General features: G+C 38.0%; 1 protein-coding gene across 6 annotated transcripts in view; it reads left to right on the forward strand.

The window, feature by feature from the left end:
* Window positions 1-19,853, forward strand: part of cher (filamin-A) — a 754,003-nt gene that overhangs the window by 649,497 nt on the left and 84,653 nt on the right. For all 6 annotated transcript variants that reach the window (XM_067140703.2, XM_067140704.2, XM_067140705.2 and 3 more), the window contains 3 exons: window positions 10,291-10,419; window positions 12,072-12,245; window positions 12,621-12,785. In XM_067140703.2, the coding sequence (XP_066996804.1) occupies window positions 10,291-10,419; window positions 12,072-12,245; window positions 12,621-12,785 (468 nt within the window). The remainder of the gene's footprint in view (window positions 1-10,290; window positions 10,420-12,071; window positions 12,246-12,620; window positions 12,786-19,853) is intronic.

The following is a 19,853-nucleotide window of genomic DNA, read 5'->3' on the forward strand; positions in this document are numbered from 1 at the left end:
CCTCTGTAATGCCAGTTACTGTAGACAGGGAAGGAGATTCTTGTAGGCAGAAGTTCATTTACATATACTAGAATGACCTTAATTTAATTTCATCAGTTGTATATTGCAGCATTTTATCCTCAAGTAATTCTCATATTTCATAATTAGTTTCTGAGTCTCGGTAGTTTGTTGCTCTACTGTAGATAGAATTTTAGTATTCAGTATCTTACTGTACATTATCCTTTCACTTCCTTCTTATTTTTGATGAACAGTGCTTGCAGCTGTTGTGTTTACAGTGCATTTGACTGAGAAAGAGACTTGAAAGCCTCATGATGTGCACTCCAAAGGCATAGCAAACAGTGGAATAAATTCTTTTTCAGAGCTCACTGGTTTGCAAAATGTTTGTACTTACTTGGATGAGGAATGAAGATTGATACCCACTTTCTTAAAATGATAACATTACAGTTCATTCATTTTCAATAGTATTATTGATCACTCATAATAATCTTGAAGATTTCCTTTCTATTACTTGGTGAAGAATAAAGACCTGTTTACATAGTCTCAGCCAATACATTAGGTACGCTAGTTTCCGGAAGCTTCATAACATGACAGGTAATGCAGAATTTTGTTTGTCACACTGATTTCAGTGGATATAGATAATACCTTATTTTATTTGAACGTTGGTGTCAAGTTAATGGTGTGTTACTGTATAGGTATTTTGCATACCGGATGATGTTTGAATGTTTTGTTACCAATGGTCTCAATTATAGTTTAAGAAAATCAGTGCAGTTTATTGGAAATACTAAATGTTAAAGATTATTGTTTACATCATTTCTGTAAAACATTTGAAGTTACTAATGTCATATGGCCTCCGGAGAGGCCTGGTGCAGGTCATTCTGGTTCACGCCTATGGATGACCTGCACGTCTGTGACGATGGGGCCGTACGTAGGATGAAATCTAGTGTTGAAGATGGCAAAAACACCCAGTCCCAAAGCCAGAGGAATTAACCAATGAAGGTTGAAAATTTTATGATGAGATATTATTAGTTCAGATTTTATTATCATATTAACTTGAATAAAAATCAACAATTTCAAAAAACAACAAACCAGGGAAGACACTGAAATAAGCAAGTATTATGTTCAAATGTCTGTATTTAGCAACTTGTGGAAAGAAATGGATACACATGTAGTTGTAAGTTTTGGAGTTTTGTGAAACCAGAGTTGAAAGTAATTTACTTTGGGGTGTTTTCTAGTGACAAGCGTAACAACAGCACATGGTTGGTCTCATCTGTAGAAAGGAGATTCCTTCCTTGCCACAGTGATGTGAACTAGTTACGGTGTGGAGAAGGATACCATCATGCCATTATACATTTGTTACCACATTGTCCCAGCTAGTGATGAGACATTCGATTCATTTTACTGAATCGATTCATTTGATTCCGTTCACGTTACTGAATCGATACAGTGATCCGATTCATGGCACATTAGTCACTGCTCCTACTGCATCTGTGTAGTATGTGCTGCTAAGACAGCAGCAACAGCATTCAGTGCTCGCAGATGCCATCTGGTCTTCATACTATGAACTCCTTTCTTAGAAAAAAATGCTAGTCACTCTAATACATCGAAGGTTTCCGGCGACGCAGGGTAGGAAAGGTTAGGATTAGGAAGGTAGCAGCCATGGCCTGAATTATGGTACAGTCCCAGCATTTCCTGGTGTGAAAATGGGGAAACTACGGAAAACCATCTTAACGGCTGCCGACGGTGGGATTCGAACCCACCATCCCCCGAATGCAAGCGTATAGCTACGCGATACTAACCGCACTTCCAACTCGCTCAGTCATTTTTGAAAATATGTATTTTTCTATCAGCTGAGGATTTTTTTAAATAGTCAAATTTTGTATAGGCTACACGAGATGTACAGTAGCCCGCTGGTTTTCTGATTCAACATACTGTTGGTTAAGTTATTGCGTCTGTCCACATATGATTGAAGTCTTGTGCAACAATGTGACATATGAACTGAGAGAATACTGAGCCATTCTTCCCAATATAAAACAGGTACTTTTGAGTGGTCATGAGCATGACTCATAGTCATAGGGCAGGCTAGAGTAGAGTTTAATTATCAAATGTCAACTAAGTTATAATACTAAGATTCATTACACTAATAAATAGTATAACCTAATAGCCTACCTACTTACTAGCTACTTCAGAATTATGTTTTGACTACCTTTTTAACACTGCAAATAAATCCATCTATTATTTAAACCTCCCTGTAAGAAGAGGACAGTGAATGAAAATGGGTATTATTTTCAAATGAGCTGAGCTCGAGACTCCATTATAGCATACGATTCTTTCAGTGTACCATGGCTCGCTGTATGTCTCGCTGCAGCGGAAGCTCGGCTCTCCGCCAGTGTCCAGTGAGCCGACAAGGAGCTGTGTGTATCTTGTGTCTCACTGAGCGGTGCTCGTTCACGATTCTTTTGGTGTGCTGTGGCTCACTGTATGTCTCGCTGCAGCGGAAGCTCGGCTCTCCGCCAGTGTCCAGTGAGCCGATAAGGAGCCGTGTGTATCTTGTGTCTCACCGAGTCGCGCTCGTTCACGATTCTTTCGATGTGCCATGATTCACTGTCTCGCTGCAGCGGAAGCTCGGCTCCCCGTCAACGTCCAGTGAGTGCGCCACTCAGCATTGTCCGCTGGGAGTAAGCTGAATCGTGTGCCGTGAGCTCGCCGTTCCTGTGAATCAATTCACTCGGGCAATTGAATGAATCGATACACTGCTTCGAATCATGCATTCAGTAGCCAACACTAGTCCCAACCGCTATTATGACATGATTTAACTAATCAAAAACTAGGGTGTCATTTCCTTGAGCTTAGGGTACTTCCTTCCCAATTCCCTCCTTCCTAAAGCCCCTGTTACTGAGTGACTTGGCCACATAGTAAGGGCTGTGTAGCTGTAAGCATGCATTCGGGAGATGGTGAGTATGAACCCCACCGTTGACAGCCCTGAAGATGGTTTTTCCATGGTTTTCCATTTTCACAGCAGTCTGTACCTTAATTTCTTTTTTTGCTAGGGGCTTTACGTCGCACCGACACAGATAGGTCTTATGGCGACAATGGGATAGGAAAGGCCTAGGAGTTGGAAGGAAGCGGCCGTGGCCTTAATTGCCTGGTGTGAAAATGGGAAACCACGGAAAACCATTTTCAGGGCTGCCGATAGTGGTGTACCTTAATTAAGACTAAGGCTGCTCCCTTCCCACTGACAGCCATTTCCTATTCTATTGTTTCTGAAAACCTGAACAAACTGTTGGTGTGATGTTAAACTTCTAGCATAATATAAAGCCTGTTTAAAAAAAAAAAGGTTTGTGGCCCAACTCGTTTGTCCAGGCAGTCTCACAAGCGAGTGACGCTAGATTTGATAGATCCCTGGCTCACCCACTGGACATACAACATGCATGTATAGTCACTCAGGAAAAGAATAAGCACATAATTTTGTACATTCCTGTTTAATATTTTATCAGACTTAATTTTAATGACAGTATTATCAAAATACAATTCACCTCGCATGTAGAGAAACTGGAGTGGATACCAACAACAAATATATCTGTAGGTTCAGTTGTTTCTGAGAAAAGTGTACATGTGAGCAACTTATAAAATACCATGCACTCATTCTTTCTTTGAGCAGCTGTATGTAAATACCAAAGATTATGAGAGGGTTTTACAACTCTAGTTCTATAAAATTGTAAAACTTGTGACATTTCTGGTATTGCTCTCCCCATGTGTGAAAATCACAAAAGTTACTATCTAATACCTGTTTATTAGAAGAAAAGGACATTGTTTACCTTTCTTAGAAATTCTGAAGGTAAGATTGAGTAGTACTTTTAAATTACAGTGTCAATTAAAATTTATAAGCCTTACATCCCTGTTTACATGGCTAATCAATTTGACCTAATTCTTCTAAGACATATATTATAGGGAACAAAGCAATCAAAGTTAATTGGTGTAGTCGTTGATATTGTCAAATTTCTTCTATTTTTATTTATTTTAATTTCTTTTTTTTTTTTTCTTTTTTTTTTCCCTAGTCCCACTCCAGTAAAATACTAGTATTGTAGCTCAGTTAAAAACTGTCTTGTTTCATGTAGTTAAAGTTACACATATTACTGTAGACATAACAATAAGTAGTAGATTTCACAGGTTCATGGAAACAGTAGCCTAAACTTTGTACTACTACCACTGCCACACAATGTAATACTGCCAGTGATGGGAAAAGTAAGTGGTCTGAATTACAGTTAACTGAGAATTATTTTACTCAGTTACAATTACAAATTACTTTTTTCAACAAGTAATCAGTAAAATTACAATTACTTTACAAAACACCAAACTTGAGGATATAATTTTCATTTTTTTTTTCTGGATAGAGACATTAGGTGGCTATGATGACAAAGTGAGACTACATATGAAGCCTTGGTATTTTCAAAATTATTTTTATCTTAATTTCTATTTTAGTTAGTGACCTTTAGCATTTCGAGTCATTTAACATTTATTTTACAAAATATGAGGGTCGAGTCCTAAGTCATGACAACTATTCTTTTTCTCGCAAACAGGAGACAACATGGAAAATCTTAAGATATGCATTTGGAAATATAGGGCATGTACTTATGCATAGTGCCTGAAGACAAATTCTGACTACAGGAGATTCTCGTAGGAAAGTGACAGAACACAGGCTATTGGTAAACATTGTTTTGTTATGGTATACACAAGACTATGTACAAAGGACAGGTCTCCACTGGTTACAGACCTTTGAAATAATCACCCAAGGCTTCCACTGTGTGTTACCAGTGGTGGGGCAGGCGCTGAATACCATTCGCTGCATGTGTATCAGTAACGTTTGACACCTCTCTCCAAAATGCTGTTACGATGTCCTCTTTGTTAGCAAACCGTTGTCCACATAATGGCTTCTTGATTTTGGGGATTAGATCATAGTCACATGGGCTCAGATCAGGAGAATAAGGCAGTTGTGGAAGAACCTCCCATCCCCACCGTTGTAAGGGACGCTGAACGATGGCAGTTGATACTCGACCCCATTTGAACGTCTCCACCCATCTCCCCGCTGTTCTGTAGGGCATGGCATGCACACCTAAGGCCTTCCGCAGCTCTGCATGGCATTGGCATGCATTTCTGCCGCGGAGAACTGCTATTTTAATATATGATCGTTGCTCCTGCTTGTTGACTTCCATGTTGTGACGCTCTCACTCACACACTGAATTTGGGGGCATGCTTAGACCCACACTGTTGTATACATACACCATCTAGTGGCATCATACGCAAGTACATACCGTATGTTTCCAAATGCATATCTTAGATTTTCCGTGTTGTCTCCTATTCGCGAGAAAAAAAATAGTTGCCTTGACTTATGACTCGACCTACATATTTGATTCTTAAAATTCTCATTGCTAAACCTCGACAACTTAGGGGGAGTACATCTCTTTATTTGCTGAAAAGACGCTCTACTAGGACACTCGAAGGAATAACTGTGTTTAATTTTAAGAACATCCGCAGCAGTGATGTATATTGTCGGATACGTCTGATGTCATTGGAAATACTGGAGAGGTAAGAAAGTACCTCATCCAGCACTGGTGAAGCTACTGGTTTTCCTGTAGTAAGATCTGAAAAAATTATCTTCATCATCACCTGATTATTTTCTGTTTCTTCTTCCCTGTGATGTATATCGAAAACTGGAATGCAATCATTAAAATTTTATTTCAAGAAGGAAATTATGAATAAAAATTACACTTTGTAAAAAGGTAAAGATGACAAGTAAAAATTACTAAAAATATTCATTACATGTAATATATTACTTTTACTCATTTACGTACGAACTTTCAATACAGCACTGTTCCTTTCAGCACTGCTGCATGTAATGTTGTTTAAGTTTATATTTGTCTTCCTTCTCAGTCATTGGGATGCAAAGTAAAGTACAGTAACAAAAACAAATCACTTAAAATATGCTTTACAGAATAAATACAAATTTGATCAAAAATCTGTTTCAGTCTCTGTGACTTTCTGTAAAGAAATACCCTGTTAAGACCTTTCACTTTGTATAATTTACTCTGAGGCATCCCTGACCCGGTCACTGACTGGAAAACAGGTTGTAGGTCTTCTTCTTCACTCTGAGGCACATTTGTTCCTGAAAGTAGCCAAAGCATTTGTGTATGGCCAAGGAAACCCATGAATAGTGAAAAGTAAGGACTTCCTCTGTCCACAACTTTGGTACTAAAAATGAGAGTGTGGTCAGCTTATATCCTCAGCCGGGAAGACATGAGAGTTCAAATTGAAAAACCCAGGAGATTTTACTTTGGCTCTGAAAGTTTACTTACTTTTATCACAGATATTTTCAGAAGAGCTCCGTTGGATCTACTGTACTAGCTAATAACTCTGATGTGTAAACAAGTTTTCAAGGAACTTGAACTTGAAAAGTTATGTTTTGATGCCAATTAGAACTTGAAGGAAGTTTTTTTTTTTGAGAAGATGAAGTAAAGACCAAATTTAAGATCATTATCATGATTTCATTATTCTCTGGAATTTACTGTAGTTGTCAGGATTGTCATGAGATCTCTATCTTATCATCTACCTGTATCCTAATGTTATCTTATAACCTCTTTACTAGCCTCTCTGTTCAAAATATTCCCTGTCATATCAGTTATATGAATGAAGAAATACTGAATCGAATTGATGAGAGGAGATCATTGTGGCTAAATCTGTCGAGCAGATAGAATGATAGGACACATCTTAAGACACCCAGGACTTGTGCAGTTGGTTTTTGAGGAAAGTGTAGGGGGTATGAACGGCAGGGGTAGACCAAGATATGAATATGACAAGCAGATTAGAGCAGATATAGGATGCAGCAGTTATGTAGAAATGAAAAGGTTAGCATAGGATAGGGTGGCATGGACGGCTGCACCAAACCAGTCTGTTGACTGATAATTCAAACAACATCATCAGTTATATAATCCAATATGCAGTATAATATATACCAGAGGGGAGAAATGTGCTGTTACAGACATGTGTAAAATTACTGGTTGTTACATTGTTTGTTTGTTTGTTTGTTTGTTTGTTTGTATATGTACCCCATTGATAGCTCCCTCTGTGAATCAGTGGTACATTGTCAGTCTCTGGATCCCAAGATAGCAGGTGCAAATCCAGCAGAGGTACTCTGATTTTTGAAGGATGGGAAAGGTCCCTTCGACACTCCACGTCACTACTCCAATAAATCCACTGTTATATTTGAAATCAGCCTTGTCAATACTTAAAATAACTTAATTATTTTTTCTAACATAATACACCGTAAACATTTATAGTTCCTTAGCGGTTTACTCAAACTACCAAATATCTCTTGGACCTATTTACTTTTAATTATTATTATTCACCAATCCCATCCTTAACAAGCCCTCTTATGACCTGAACAACATGTTTAATTCTAAACATATCTTAATTGATATATAATGTGTGTCATAAACTCAGAACTACACCTTTCTATTTACAATCTTATTAAAATGTCAGCCTTGTCTGTTACCTACAAATAATTAATTTATTAAAATCAGAGTCTTTTAAAAACTACCGAAATCTTCCAACCCAGAGTTTATGTCTGCTAAATGTTGTGGCTACTTTTGTTTATAACAATCTGCCCTCGAACACTTCCTAGAGTGGTAGCTTTTCATTCACAATAAATGAATCTTCTGTTGTGCACACAGAAACATAGTTGACCTTGACCTTAGTTTTTTATTGGGGCCGATGACCTAGATGTTAGGCCCCTTTAAACAACAAGCATCATCATCATCAGTTTTTTATTGTTTGAGGCAATATACTAGTCAGTTGAACATTGATACCATATCTTACTCTTTCATTCGCGTATTGGAAAATAATTATTTTGACTCCCAAACCGGACACTCTGTCAGTTGCTCTATTGAAAGTTTGTGCATCCACCTTGCCCTTGACTTCCATTGATTGTCTCACGATTCAAAACAAATATGAACCATAATGGTTGAGTTAATAAACTCCATGCCATACAATGTTGGCATGTAAAAGATCTCTGGTGACACATTTCGTCTTTACCTGGCAATTCATGAAAATTCAGCCATAGATGCCCAAGAGAGATTCCGTTTACTCTGCCATCTAGTAGGCCTAGAGTAAAATGGAACGTCAAAATTGATGAGCAGACAGCCAGATGGCATCAAATTAAAATGCTTGTACAAAGTAGCTGAGGCCTGACAATAATAATATTATATTATATATTATATATTATATATATATTATATACTATATATAATATATTATTATTATTATTATTATTATTATTATTATTATTATTATTATTATTATTATTATTATTATTATTATTAAGTTGTTGATATTGATGGGCGTACTAAATAATATAATATAGTTATCTTGCACTAAGCTAGGGTTCATATACATCCCATGTTTTCTGGAATCTTCCCATATTTTGAGGTTGCGTCCAGAGAAATTTAGGAGGGATGCAGAATTGTCTCATATTTTGTAGATGTGTGTGTTTAACACAAAACATACATACCGATTTCTTAATGAATGAAACAGCCAAAAAGAAAATCATAAATCAATGTTTAATTCATAAAAAATTCAGATCAATTGACATTATTGCCATTTTGTGAGAACAGTGGCACTAGTACCTTAAGGATGTGAAAATAACTAAGCACAACTTGCTGGATACAAAACTGCTCTGGTGTGAAACAAAATCCACTATTTGGTGATGTGATGACCTTCAGAAAGACAATTATGGAGAAAGAAGATAATCTACAAGATAAACTTTGTTTCAGTTGCTACTTGTTTAGTCACACTGACAGATTAAAGGTTTTCGGCAAAGGAATGAAGGGTAAAGGCTAGGATTGGGAAGGTAGCAGCCATGCCCTTAATTAAGCTACAGCTTCAACATTTGCTTGGTGTGAAAGTGGGAAACCATGGAAAACCATCTTCAGGGCAGTCAACAGTGGAATTCAAAACCATTGTCTCCTGAATGGAAGCTTACAGCTGCGCGCCTCTAACCGCATGGCCAACTTGCTAAGTTTGTTTCAGTTTTTCAGCAGTGTTGGGAGTAAATTAATTCTTAAAAGGTTGTTGAATTGTTCTGCAACATTCATGGCATAAGTGCTCCTATTAAAAGGCTGTTTTTCCAAATGAACTGCTTATGGACAAATGGAAAGAATAAATTATCTGTAGAACCTGTGAATGCTATGGTGTGTGTTAAGATCTTTTTCAATAAGAACTGCATGGAATTTCATAACTTTGTATTACATAATCATTATTTAATAGATAATATTCCATTTTAAGGTTGTATGTATACTTTTTTCTCTTTGCTGTTGTTTGCTGGATAAGAAAAGCAATAAAGTTCAGTCAGTCTGCTGAAACTGAAAGTACCCCACATTTTTTTCTGCTTTTCTTTTCAATAAACGCCGGCCCCGTGGTGTAGGGGTAGCATGCCTGCCTCTTACCCGGAGGCCCCGGGTTCGATTCCCGGCCAGGTCAGGGATTTTTACCTGGACCTGAGGGCTGGTTCGAGGTCCACTCAGCCTACGTGATTAGAATTAAGGAGCTATCTGACAGTGAGAAAGCGGCCCCGGTCTAGAAAGCCAAGAATAACGGCCGAGAGGATTTGTCGTGCTGACCACACGACACCTCGTAATCTGCAGGCCTTCTGGCTGAGCACCGGTTGCTTGGTAGGCCAAGGCCCTTCAAGGGCTGTAGTGCCATGGGGTTTGGTTTGGTTTCTTTTCAATAAACACAGCATGAAGGAATAAGTATTTGTTTAAGAATGTTGTGTTAGAGAGTAATTGATAATTCCTTTCTTACTTTCACCTCCCTTTTCATACTTTTAAGCGGAAGAACATATTGAGAAATATCCTGGGAACAGTATTTTCCTTATTTAATATGACATGGTTTATTTCTCTATAAATGTATAACTTTATGTAAATAATTGTAAATAGACCTCACTACTCTTATTCTGGTAAATAATTTACCATGAACTTCAAAGATTTCTTGCCAAAGAATTAGTGTTTGATATGGACACATTTATGCAAGGTAATTTACTAATATACTGTATGTGTTCTGATGTCTAATCATTGTGTAATCACTGCATTATGGACATCGACGTCAACAACATACCTCTTCTCAAATGTTGTGCATGGTCATAGTTTTAGTTGTTTCTCAAGTCCTTTGTAGTTCGGTTAAGATCAGCTTGCTAAATAAGATCTATGATATCTTGCTGACTCTACTGTACTTGGTTTCCAGGCTCTCCATTCAAGTTCCATGTGGACTCGACAAGTAGTGGGTATGTTACAGCATATGGACCGGGCTTAACTCATGGTGTATGTGGTGAGCCATCCAACTTCACCATCTCAACAAAAGGAGCTGGTGCAGGTAAGAAAAATCCTGCTTATTTTTCTTGTTTTCTTTTCCTTTAGTTGTTAAATATTAAGATAGCATAGTCACAAGTAATATCTGTAGTGTAACTAACATGCAGATGAGTGACAAATGATGTCATAAAGAAGGATAGGAACACATTAGTAAACTCTATAACTGGGCAGTGTGGGAAGAGACAGAAATGTAATACACACTTGTTCATGTATATCCTAATATGTCCTCCAATCCAACTTTCTAACTCTCTGTTTATGACCTATTCACTTTCCCCTCTCCATTTTCGTCTTATTCTTTTCCATTACCTTTATTGACCCTTGGGCCCCTTTCACACGATCCACTCCACTCCACTCCACTCCACTCCACTCCACTAGAGGTGTAGAAGGGGGCCCAGAGCATTCACACAAGACACTCCGGGTGGCACCACCTCCTTCCGCTCTCGTGAACAGCAGGCTGCTGTCAACCAGCCTGAAGTCTCTTCCGCTCTTGGCGACTGGGAGCTTACTAAATCAGATTAGTTTGTTCAGATGGTCAACATTGTGTGCGCCACAAGTTCGAAGTTTTTGTCTCAAAATGTTGGTGGAATACATTTTTTCATGTTGATGTCCTGACACTAAACTTGCTTCAAGGATTGACAAAAATTCATCAGACGAATTCCCACTCATACGAAAGTAATTAAAGAACATTTTTGGATCACTGGTACGTTCATCTAGAAGAAAACAATGAGCTTCTCGTTCTAGGCAATATGAATGCAATAGATGGACCCAGTGAACCCTAGTACTCTTCTTTCTCCTCAATCTTCTTTCTGTAAGACTATAAATCCCAAGGATAACGTTCGCTTCCATGGTCCAAAGTCAAACTGAGACCCAAAAATGTGGTGCGGACTAAAAGTTGCCAGAAGTGAACAGCAAGGAAAAACAGTGTGTTTGAGAAGCGGCGCTGTGTGATGAGGCATGGAAGGCAGTGGATCGTGCGAAAGGGCCTTACATTTGCCCTGCATTTCTTGTCTTTCATCACCTCTGTTTGCCTTTATCTTTTTGTCCCTTCCGTTTTCCTTTGTTTGTTTGACTTTATTTTTGTCCAACACTTTTACATTAAGACTGAAGATCTGTTGACGAGTTTCGATGTTCGTCCTCCTGATGAAAGTGGGAAGCAGAAACTAACTTGTTGGGGCTAAGAGAAATGGATGTAGAAGAAATGGAATTTATGATGAGAGCCCATCTATGGGAAGATAAGTGTATGAAGATCTGGAGGTGGTGGTGGTGGTGGTGGTTTTTTATTTTATGTTTGTTCTTGTCTCTTCTCACACTGACCTGTCTGTGTTAATCCTAAAGATTTTGTAGAGTGCTGTGCCTTACAGTGTTTAGTCTGCATGGCTAAATGAAATATTGATTCCTGTATTAACAGTGCTAATCTAGTAAAGAATATTAGGAACTTTTAAGATTGAGAACATATTTACTATGACTTTACAATTCATGTTTTATGCAAACTTACAAATGAAACAGACTAAAATTGTCATGAACGGAGACCTCAAACTTCAGTTGTATAAACTTGCTGTATGTTTATGTAATTATATGGTAAGTTTGTCTTATTCCTGTCATCCACTGGAGATTAGAGGGTAGTGCATTAAATATTAATTCTGCTCTTGCCTTTAGGTGGACTATCATTGGCTGTTGAAGGTCCAAGTAAAGCAGAGATCAGCTGTCATGATAATAAAGATGGCACTGTATCTGTTTCATATCTACCTACTGCTCCTGGAGAATATAAAATCTCTGTGAAGTTTGGTGATAAACATATCAAGGGAAGCCCATACAATGCCAAAATCACAGGTGAGATTGCCACAGGTGCATTACCTCGCATACAGTTTTCTTAGAATCCATTGTTCTTTGTTGCTTCTTCTAACTCATCTACAGCAATAATTTAAACTTCCATTTGTTACCTGGTGTTCATAATCAAATTTTATTCCATTGTAATGTCTTACTCATTACTTTTAATGTTAACACTGAGAACTGTAAAAGTTCCATTCTTTAGTTGTTCAGAGTAAAAAAGTAATAGTGCTTGTTAGTGATTATTTTGTAAGTAGTCTAGGAATAGTTTTAATTAATATAATAAAAAATCTAGTTCAAGTTTGTAAGGGAGAGGAGTATGCAGTATTTTAAATTCTGTTCTCATATTAAAGTTTTTGTTATGACTTTCAATTTCAGGGGAAGGGAGGAAAAGGAACCAGATTTCTGTTGGGTCCTGCAGTGAAGTGTCATTCCCTGGAAAAGTTTCTGATGCCGACATCCGTTCACTGAATGCATCAATACAGGCTCCAAGTGGTCTTGAGGAGCCCTGCTTTCTCAAAAGACTTCCAAATGGAAACATTGGTGAGTGAGTTTGTTTCAGTGCTGCCTTGCTTTGACTTAGTGATACCAATACAAGAAAGCTATATTATGTAGAAACCGGTGTTACAGCTGTTCATTAGGATTTTAAAGAGATTGTGGTGCTGTGGATTACCAATATGAGAGATGTAGAAATGAAAAGCAAACATGTAATTTGTACAATATTTTGTGTATATCTTTGCTATTGAATTTACTTTATATCTTGAAAAAGAAGTTGCAAATTATATAAACTGGTTGCTAAGAAATGAACTAATTTTTGTTGTACTTTATAAATATGTTATGATTTTATGAATAAATTTATTACAATAAATGCTATTAAGTATGTGACCAGCAGTTTCCCATTAGCATATGTTATGATGCAGAGAATTTTCCAAAAGGGAAAAAGATATAGGATTAAAGGAGTGAAAGAGGATGCAGTTGCAGTTATTACAGAAGATAACTGCAGTTGAGTATAAAGACATACAGGGTTATTGCAATTCTGAAGTCACTTATGGAAGTCACACTTAAGTTGGCAATAATGATAGGACCCTCACCAGGATTACTTGATTCGAGAACTGGAAAAGATCCATAGGAAAGCAGCACAATTTGTTCTGGGTGATTTCTGACAAAAGAATAGTATTACAAAAATGTTTTCCACTTTGGGCTGGAAAGACTTGGCAGTAAGGAGACTAAGTGGTGTGTTCTGAGCTCTCAGTGGAGAGATGGCGTGGCATGACATTAATAAATGAATAAGCTTGAATGGAGTCTTTAAAGGTAGTAAAGAGCATAACATGAAGTTAAAGTTGGAATTCAAGAAGAAAATTGGGGTAAATAGGTGTTTATGGGAGGAGGAATTAGGGATTGTTATAATTTACCAAAGGAGTTGTTCAATAAACTTACAATTTCTTCGAAAACATGTAAATAAAGACTAGACAAATAATTGATAAGGGAATCTGCCACCTACTCTTAACCAAAATAAATTATGTGTACTAGTGTTTGGAAGTGGTTTATGAAATAACCAATAGACCGACAGGAAATCCAATAACACCACCATTTTCCTAATCTTATTTCATGGTAGATCATGTAGGTTTTAAATTTTTAATTCATATTTTAATATTTATCACAGGTAGAATGCAGAAAGTGCCCGTTCTTAAGTGCATTTCAACATACCTTCAACTTTAAGACATTGTTTCTCCAAAACTCTTCATCTGATCAAATCCAAATTTTAACACAATCTACATTGGGATATATTATACATTGTTTATAAATTTCAGAATTTTATGTTTCCAAGAAAAAAGGTTATCAATTTTGAAAGGTAACTTTTCCTCTGCTTGGGATGGTTGAAGAATTGTTCTTGGCTGCATTCATCATCATCATCATCATCATCATCATCATCATCATCCTAAACCATCTCCAGTTTCCCGGGTGTGGTATATGAGCCTCCTCCATCTCATCCTGTCCTTGTACCATTCTTCCTCCACCAACTTGTCCCAATCGTGACCTCTCAGCAGTACATCGCTCTTAACTAAATCTATCCATTTCCTGCGTGGCCTTCCCACGGGTCGTCTTCCTTCTACCTTTCTGTCAAATTCCTTCCTTGCAGTTCTGTTTACTGGCATCCTCTTCATGTGACCAAACCACTTCAGTCTTGATATCTGGATCTTATTGAGGAGAGAATCATCTATTCCTACTTCTTCTCTAATTTTCTCATTCCTAATCTTGTCTTTCCTGGTGTTCTGGATCATAGAGCGTAGGAATTTCATTTCAGCTGCCTGAAGTTTGGAATTATCACTATTGGTCAGTGTTGTGGTTTTGAGACTGTATGTAAGAATTGGTGTATAATAGGACTTGTACAATGTCATTTTTGTTTTCATGGGTATTTGCTCATCCCACAGCAGGTGTCTTACCTGGTGGTAAAATTGTGTTGCCTTATTGATTCGATTGTTCACCTCATGTTTTACTAGGTTGTCATTTGATATAACGCTACCCAAGTATTTGAAAACTAGAACGCTGTCCAGTTGAGCTTCATTTAACATGACTGTTGGTTCTGCTTCTTCCCCATACACTTTCATCACCACCGTATTTCTTAAACTCCTCATTCCAGCTTTGTATTCTCTCTCCCAATTCCTCTTCTGAGTCACTCCAGATTGCAACATCATCTGCAAATGTGAAGGCTTTGATATCTCCATGTTCTTTCCTTTTAATAGATTTCATTACTACATCCATTACAATAATAAATAGAAGTGGTGACAATGAGCTGCCCTGCTGCACTCCTCTCTTTGTTTCAAACCAGTCCGACAAACCACATCCTACTTGAATACAGCTTCTCTTCCCACTATACAACATTTTCACTTTGTCCATGAGGCTGTCTCGCACTTGAAGTTCTTTCATGCATTGCCAAATTCTTTCCCTTGGTACACTGTCGTATGCTTTCTCAATGTCCAAAAATATTAGAAATAAAAGCTTGTTCTTCTCCCAGTATTTTTCCATTAGCATCCTAATTGCAAATATAAGGTCTGTAGTTGACCTTTCTGGTCTGAAACCACACTGCTCTTCTTCCAAAATTGGTTCAACAATATCTCTGATTGTGATCTTTATATATCCAGTGGTTATGCTGTATGACTGTGAAATACATAAATGAGTTCACTTTTTTTATAGCAGTTCGTATTTATGTTGGCTAGTATGCTATGGATCAGTAGCTGGCTGATGCAAGGAAAGTTATGTGGTATTGCCATGATAGCTCGGGACACTGCACCATGCCTTGCCTTGCCTTGCCTGGAGTTTAATCTACTTGTTACAAGTTGCATATGCAGTAACATTTGCATCATCGTTTCCTCTGGTATTGAATAATTGCCTGTGATTAGCATTTAAACAAATCATGAAAAGCACTTCCCATCAGCTTTTCTCATGAGGGCTATGGACCCCCAATAGCAGCTTGAAACATCATATGCTTGGCTTTTGTGACATATTCCTGCTGACAGCTCACTTGAAAATAGTACACTCCATTACCATTGAAAAAGTGTACTGGATCATCATCATCATCATCATCATCATTTTTGACCAACTCCAGTTTCCCACGTATGGTATACGAGCCCCTTCCATTTTGTTCGGTCCATGAACCATTCTTTGTTCACAACCCGCTCCCAATCCTGACCTCTCTCCTCTACATACTTCTTCACTAAGTCTGTCCATTTTTCTCTAGGTCTGCCCACTGGTCTCTTTCCCCTTATTTCTCTTTCATACTCCTTTCTTGCAGATCTATTGGCACTCATTCTTTTCACATGACCAAACCACTTCAGTCTTGCCTTCTGGATCTTCTAGAGTAAGGAGTCTTCTAGTCCTACGTCTTCTCTGACTTTTTCCTTTATCCCTCCTGATCTTCTGGATCATTGTGCTTAGGAACTTCATTTCTGCTGCTTGAAGTTTTGAGTTGTCCTTTCTTGTTAATGTAGCGGTTTCCAGGCTGTGTGTGAGAGTAGGGGTGTAGTATGATTTATACAGTGTCATCTTGGTTTTGAGTGGTACTTGTTTATCCCATAGTAGCTGTCTTACTTGGAGGTAAAAATGTATTGCTCTGCAGATTCGATTGTTTACTTCATATGTAGTGTACAGGATAAACTTCTTAAAAATTAAACTGAAATAATTCCTGATATAAATTATCGTGCAGCCTGTTACTTCAATGCACAAACTTCCTGAGATCTGTAGAAAACCACAAGTTAGTATATAAAATTAGTGTTGTCAATTATTATGATCTTATTATTATTCTGCTACCGCTTTTCCCATAGCTGTGGGGTTGCAGGTGCGAATTTATTTTCTTTTTACAATAACAAAGTTTTATTATGATCCGCATGTTCAATACATTATAATGTTGTCACATTTGAAATATCTTCATTAATTAAAAAGTTGTATGTGGGATATGTTTCGCTCCCAAATCTGAATCTCAAAGAATGGTTATGTTCGTAAAAAATGACTTAAGAACTATTAAACCATTTTTCACAAACTTAAACTTACTCAACTAGAATATCATAAAATACAGAATCTTTGGAGACATGCCTTAATAACATGGGCTTAATAGGAAAGAACCCCAAGTGCAGCCATATCGGATGGGTATCTGTTGAGAGACCAGACTAAGGAATGGGTTATCGAAAGGGGGGTGGCTTCCTCCCGGGTAAAATATTCCGGAGGTAAACTAGTCCCCCATTCGGATCTCCGAGTGGGGACTACATGAGAGGGGGCGATCATCAGGAAGATGGATACTGACATTCTGCGAGTCGGAGCGTGGAATGTTAGAAGTTTGAATCGTTGTGGTAGATTAGAGAATCTGAAAAGGGAGATGGATAGACTAAAGTTACATGTAGTTGGTATAAGTGAAGTACGTTGGCAGGAAGAACAGGATTTCTGGTCAGGTGACTACCGAATTATCAAAACAAAATCAAACGGAAGAAATACAGGAGTTGGTTTAATAATAAATAAGAAAATAGGGCAGCGGGTAAGCTACTATGACCAGCATAGTGAAAAAATTATTGTCGTCAAGATAGACACCAAACCAATGCCCACCACAATAGTGCAGGTCTATATGCCTACTAGCTCAGCGGATGATGAGGAAATTGAAAGAACATATGAAGAGATAGAAGATTTAATACAATATGTAAAAGGTAACGAGAATCTAATTGTGATGGGAGACTGGAATGCAGTGGTAGGCCAAGGAAGAGAAGGTAATACAGTAGGAGAATTCGGATTGGGACAAAGGAATGAAAGAGGAAGTGGCTACTTGAATTCTGCACTGATCATAATTTAGTCCTTGCCAATACTTGGTTCAAACACCACAAACGACGGCTGTTTACGTGGACGAGACCGGGTGACAATGGAAGGTATCAAATAGACTTCATTATGATTAGGCAGAGATTCAGAAACCAGGCGTTGGATTGCATATCTTTCCCAGGAGCAGACGTGGACTCTGACCACAACTTGTTGGTCATGAAATGCCATCTGAAGTTGAAGAAATTGAAGAAAGGAGAAAATGCAAAAAAAATGGGATCTAGACAAGTTGAAAGAAAAGAGTGTGAGGGATTGTTTCAAGGAACATGCTGCAAAAGGACTAAATGAAAAGGCTGAAGGAAACACAATAGAGGAAGAGTGGATAGTCATGAAAAATGAAGCCAGCAGGGCTGCTGAAGAAATGTTACGAAGGAAGAAAAGATCAACTAAGAATCAGTGGATAACTCAGGAGATACTAGACCTGATTGATGAACGACAAAAATACAAGAATGCTAGAAATGAAGAGGGCAGAAAAGAATACAGGTGATTAAAAAATCAAGTGGATAGAAAGTGCAAGATAGCTAAGGAAGAATGGCTGAAGGAGAAGTGTAAGGATAATACCAATATAAATGGTCCGTTATTGGACATTATAAATTTTCCAGCTACTCATTCCTGGTTGCCAGCGTTTCGCCCCCGTGTGCTAGGCTGGGCTCATCAGTTGGTACCTGGCACACCTACCAAGACGCTGGCTAGTGCATACCGTGGAGGCCACTGCATAGGCTAATTGTAGCCACCGGCAGTGCCAATGTACTATGAGGGACTTAGTCTCATTACCAAAAATTGATGCCTGCTTGGCTATCAGATGATACAGCTGGAAAACTTATAATGTCCAATAACGGACCATTTATATTGGTATTATAAATTTACTCATTCGGAACATATATTTCAGATTCCCTATGGGAATCAACATCTGTATCAAGTGCAAGGATGTCGAAGGTTGTATGGTCCTAGGAAAGGTAGATGCTGCATACAGAAAAATCAAGGAAACCTGTGGTGAAAGGAAATCTAAGTGTATGAATATTAAGAGCTCAGATGGAAAGCCACTTCTAGGGAAAGAAGACAAAGCAGAAAGATGGAAGGAACATATCCAACAGTTGTATCAAGATAAAGATGTAGATAATTTGGTTCTGGAACAAGAAGATGCTGATGAAATGGGAGACCCAATTTTGAGGTCAGAGTTTGACAGAGCTGTGAGCGACCTAAATAGGAATAAGGCACCTGGAATTGATGACATTCCCTCTGAATTACTGACTGCCTTAGGAGAAACCAGCATGGCAAGGTTATTCCATTTAGTGTGTATGGTATATGAGACAGGAGAAGTCCCATCCGATTTTCGACAGAATGTTGTTATACCTATTCCCAAGAAAGCCGGTGCTGACAGGTGTGAAAACTATCGCACCATTAGTTTACAGCAGAATGGAAAAACAAGTTGAAGCTGAGTTGGGAGAAGATCAGTTTGGCTTCAGAAGAAATGTAGGAACACGTGAAGCAATCCTGGCTTTACGTCTGATCTTAGAGGATCGAATCAAGAAGGACAAGCCCACGTACATGGCATTCGTAGATCTAGAAAAGGCATTCGATAATGTTGATTGGACCAAGCTATTTAAGATTCTGAAGGTGATTGGGATGAGATACCGAGAACGAAGAATTAACTACAATCTGTATAAAAATCAGTCTGCAGTGATAAGAATTGAGGGCTTTGAAAAAGAAGCAGCAATCCAGAAAGGAGTGAGGCAAGGCTGCAGTTTGTCCCCCCTCCTACATAGAACAGGCAGTAAAGAAAATCAAAGAGGAATTTGGAAAGGGAATCACAATCCAAGGAGAGGAAATCAAAACCTTGAGATTTGCCGATGATATTGTTATTTTATCTGAGACTGCAGAAGATCTCGAAGCTACTGAATGGTATGGACGAAGTCTTGGGTAAGGAGTTCAAGATGAAAATAAAGAAGTCCAGAACAAAAGTAATGGAGTGCGGTCGAACAAAGGCAGGTGATGCAGGAAATATTAAATTAGGAAATGAAGTCTTAAAGGAAGTAGATGAATATTGTTTCTTGGATAGTAAAATAACTAACGATGGCAGAATTAAGGACATAAAATTCAGATTAGCACAAGCAAGGAAGAGCTTTCTTAAGAAATGAAATTTGCTCACTTCAAACATTGATATAGGAATTAGAAAGATGTTTTTGAAGACTTTCGTGTGGAGCGTGGCATTGTATGGAAGTGAAACATGGACGATAACTAGCTCCGTAAGAAAGA

The sequence above is a fragment of the Anabrus simplex genome, chromosome 2 (genome assembly GCF_040414725.1).
Source record: "Anabrus simplex isolate iqAnaSimp1 chromosome 2, ASM4041472v1, whole genome shotgun sequence".
NCBI lineage: Eukaryota > Metazoa > Arthropoda > Insecta > Orthoptera > Tettigoniidae > Anabrus > Anabrus simplex.